General features: G+C 37.9%; 1 protein-coding gene across 1 annotated transcript in view; it reads right to left on the reverse strand.

Moving 5' to 3' along the window:
* The window catches only part of SRD5A1 (steroid-5-alpha-reductase, alpha polypeptide 1 (3-oxo-5 alpha-steroid delta 4-dehydrogenase alpha 1)), a 29,750-nt gene that overhangs the window by 15,428 nt on the left and 11,126 nt on the right, over positions 1-3,196 (reverse strand). Inside the window, exon 2 of the mRNA XM_008590334.1 lies at positions 1,396-1,562. Coding sequence (XP_008588556.1) covers positions 1,396-1,562 — 167 coding nt within the window. The remainder of the gene's footprint in view (positions 1-1,395; positions 1,563-3,196) is intronic.

The following is a 3,196-nucleotide window of genomic DNA, read 5'->3' on the forward strand; positions in this document are numbered from 1 at the left end:
AATTTCAGCAAGAGAAAGCAAAATGCCAAAGCGATGTTTGATAAAATAAATAATTCTGACAAAAAGAGGCTAATTTGGTTGTTCTGAGATAGTAAAAACTGTGAAAGGCAGATGGTGTTTAATGGTGGTGTTCATTTCAATATTAAAGAAAGGTACATTTGGGGTAACAATATTATTAATGTTTTATCACTTATCCCAGTGACACTGAATAATTTTTCACAGCTAGCCAGGAGACAAGTTCCCTTTACTATTTAGATTGAAAGGAAACTAGTATTTGTGCTCATCTAAGCTAAATATTTAATTGCATTCATAGGGATGTTAAATCTCTGTAAAAAATCTTTTAGGCTAACTACTTTTACTGTTATGGAAAACTTTTTGTTAGAATTTTATTACTACTTGCTTAGCTCTTCATGATAACTATCATAATTACTCAGGTAATTTCAAGTTTGTCTCCTCACAAAAACAATAAATTGAAATAAATATAATACAAAAAAGGTAACAGATTGTTTCCTAATTGGCATTTTTTTTTCATTTTCAAATGCTTCAAAGTATTAGTTTTATTTCACATTCACACACAGAGAAAAACAGAATGAAATGTAAGGTCGCTGTATGAAGCTTAGGTGAAGTGTGGCAGGGCTGCGTGAGAACCGGGTGGGCCATCTCAGTGTCTCAGTCTGCACCATGGAGTAAGCGACATCTGAGCACACTACAATGTCTAAATGCAAGAAGGGAAGACTAAATAAATATATAGAAGAACTTTACGTATATAAGATTCCCGAGACTATGTATTTTTAATGCTCTTGTAAACATTTTTGATTGCTAATGTTTTGGTTTCATTTTTTGCTCACAACTTGTAAAGTTATCATTAAAACTTGAAAACGTGCATTAATTCATATTAGTTGATACAAATAAAAAAATTCAAAAACTTCACAAATCTAAAAGTTTGCTCAAGTTAATATAATCATAAAAGTCAAATTGCATTATTGAAAGATAATGCTGACTTTTTCTCATATCACAGAAGCAGCAGTTGGTTTAAGGACTATCTTAGACTAGACAAGCAATAAGCCCCGAAGTCAATCTTCAGTCTGAATCCACTGCTCCTTCTGCTGGAGCTTCTTGCCATTCTCAGGTTCTCTGCAGGAGCAGGCAGTCTGTGCTTCAGCGCTTGAGGGGGCGAAAGTACCCTGCAGCTGCACCTCCACCTCAGCTGCCTCCGGACTGCCTGCCTCTAGCTGGCTCTGGACCCCCTGCCGCTCTCCCCTCTGGGGAGTTCAGGGATCATCAGAGACTCTGTGTTCTTTCAAGAAGTTTGGGCTTCCTAACTAGAAACTACTGGGGCATGAAAACAAAAGTGATGATTTGAACCAGGTGGAGCTCATCGCTGGGGACACTCACCTGTTAGGAAACGGGGATCTGTCACCCAGTCATCAGAATACACTGCGTACTGGCTCAAGAATCTGCTCTGCAGGTAGCCATTATAGGTACAGAACAGGAACGCTGCCACACATGAATACAGTGGCATTGGCTTTCCTCCTCGAATCAGAAAGGGGAAAATCAAGGACCTTAGAAAAAAGAAACAGAAAAAATGAAAAAAAAAATCATTTCTGCAATTCTAGTTTTAAATGTTTTGGGCTTTTAATCCTACTTCCCTGTACAAATGTCATCCTCAGTAACATTTGTACTGATTTACTGTATCTATCCCCAAAGCAGAATTTTTAGATAAAGAATTAACCATGTTTCAATAATGTACACTACAGTGCACAAACTGAAGAGTCTAATTATATGGAATGTGAGACAGATACATTGAGTGAAAGAAAACTGGAGGCTTCAAAAGGATCTCAAAATTTCCACCTTCCTAAAACCCTCCACTCATTCTAGCCTGAGCACTAGGACTCGGGGCACCCTGCCATATCGTCCATCACCACTGCAATGGCTCCCATTCTCTGAGCACCACCTGCAAGGCCTCCAGCTGTCTGGGCAGGAGATGCAGTTACCCACACTTGACAGAGGATGAAGTTTTAAGACTCAGAGCGATTAAGTAATCTGCTCAAGGTCACAGGGCTAGTGAGCGGCTGAGTTTAAGCGTAATTCTGGGCAAATCAAAGATCATGTTCTTCTGTTATACCCCACTGGTTTAGGTGCACCCTTCTAAAGTTTTAAAGAGAGAAAATAAAAGAACAAGAAATGGGAAACTTATAAAGAAAAAAGGGATACAAAATTTTATTTTGCATTTGAATTTTCTCTTTAATATCAGTGTGTAATACACGGAAAGAGGGGACATCACTACATACCCTTCAGATCTCTGGAAGATCATTAGAAACTCAATGAACAACTTTATGCCAGTAAATTTGACAACCTGGTAAAAGGGATACAAAATTTTATTTTGCATTTGAATTTTCTCTTTAATATCAGTGTGTAATACACTGAAAGAGGGGACATCACTACATACCCTTCAGATCTCTGGAAGATCATTAGAAACTCAATGAACAACTTTATGCCAGTAAATTTGACAACCTGGTGAAATAGACAAAATCCTTGAAAGACACAGATGATCAAACTTGACCCCAAAAGAAATAGACAATTTGAATAGGGCTTTCCTGATGTAAGAAATTAATTTAGATTTATGAGATTCTAGTAAAGGCAAAACTAGATTCAGGGGAGGCGGATTAACTGCAAAGAGGCAGGAGGGAAACTTCTAAGGGAATATTACTGCTTTATAACTTGATTTTGAAATAGAGTTTAGACTTGTAAATGTAGAAAAGGCAAAACAAGAGTTGGAGGCAAAAGAGGACGAAGGGAATTTTATTTTATTTTATTATCAGTGCATACCCATCATGTCAGAACAAGAGAAGTGGGCTTTGAATGTCATGCTTTGAAAGCACAGCGGGGTGTGAGTTGCTGTTACTGAAACAGGTGACAAAGTATTCTTCAGCATGCAATGGCACTAGAGCTCTGTCAAAAGAATGTAACAGAGGTTGCTATCACCAGACTAAGTGCTCATTGCGATATTCCCCACCCACAGAAAAGCAACGGTCAGAAAATTTAGAAATTTAAGACAATCTCGTCACAGAATTTCTTCACAAAGGGAATGAAAATTAGGCTGCAACCAAAGCAAGTTATCAAGTGGTTCATTTGTTTGTGAAGGAAAGCTGTATATCAGTGGTGAGTTCATTAATTGCAGCAGCCAAAGAAGCAT

Source organism: Galeopterus variegatus, unplaced genomic scaffold (genome assembly GCF_000696425.1).
Source record: "Galeopterus variegatus unplaced genomic scaffold, G_variegatus-3.0.2 Scaffold6006, whole genome shotgun sequence".
NCBI classification, from domain to species: domain Eukaryota; kingdom Metazoa; phylum Chordata; class Mammalia; order Dermoptera; family Cynocephalidae; genus Galeopterus; species Galeopterus variegatus.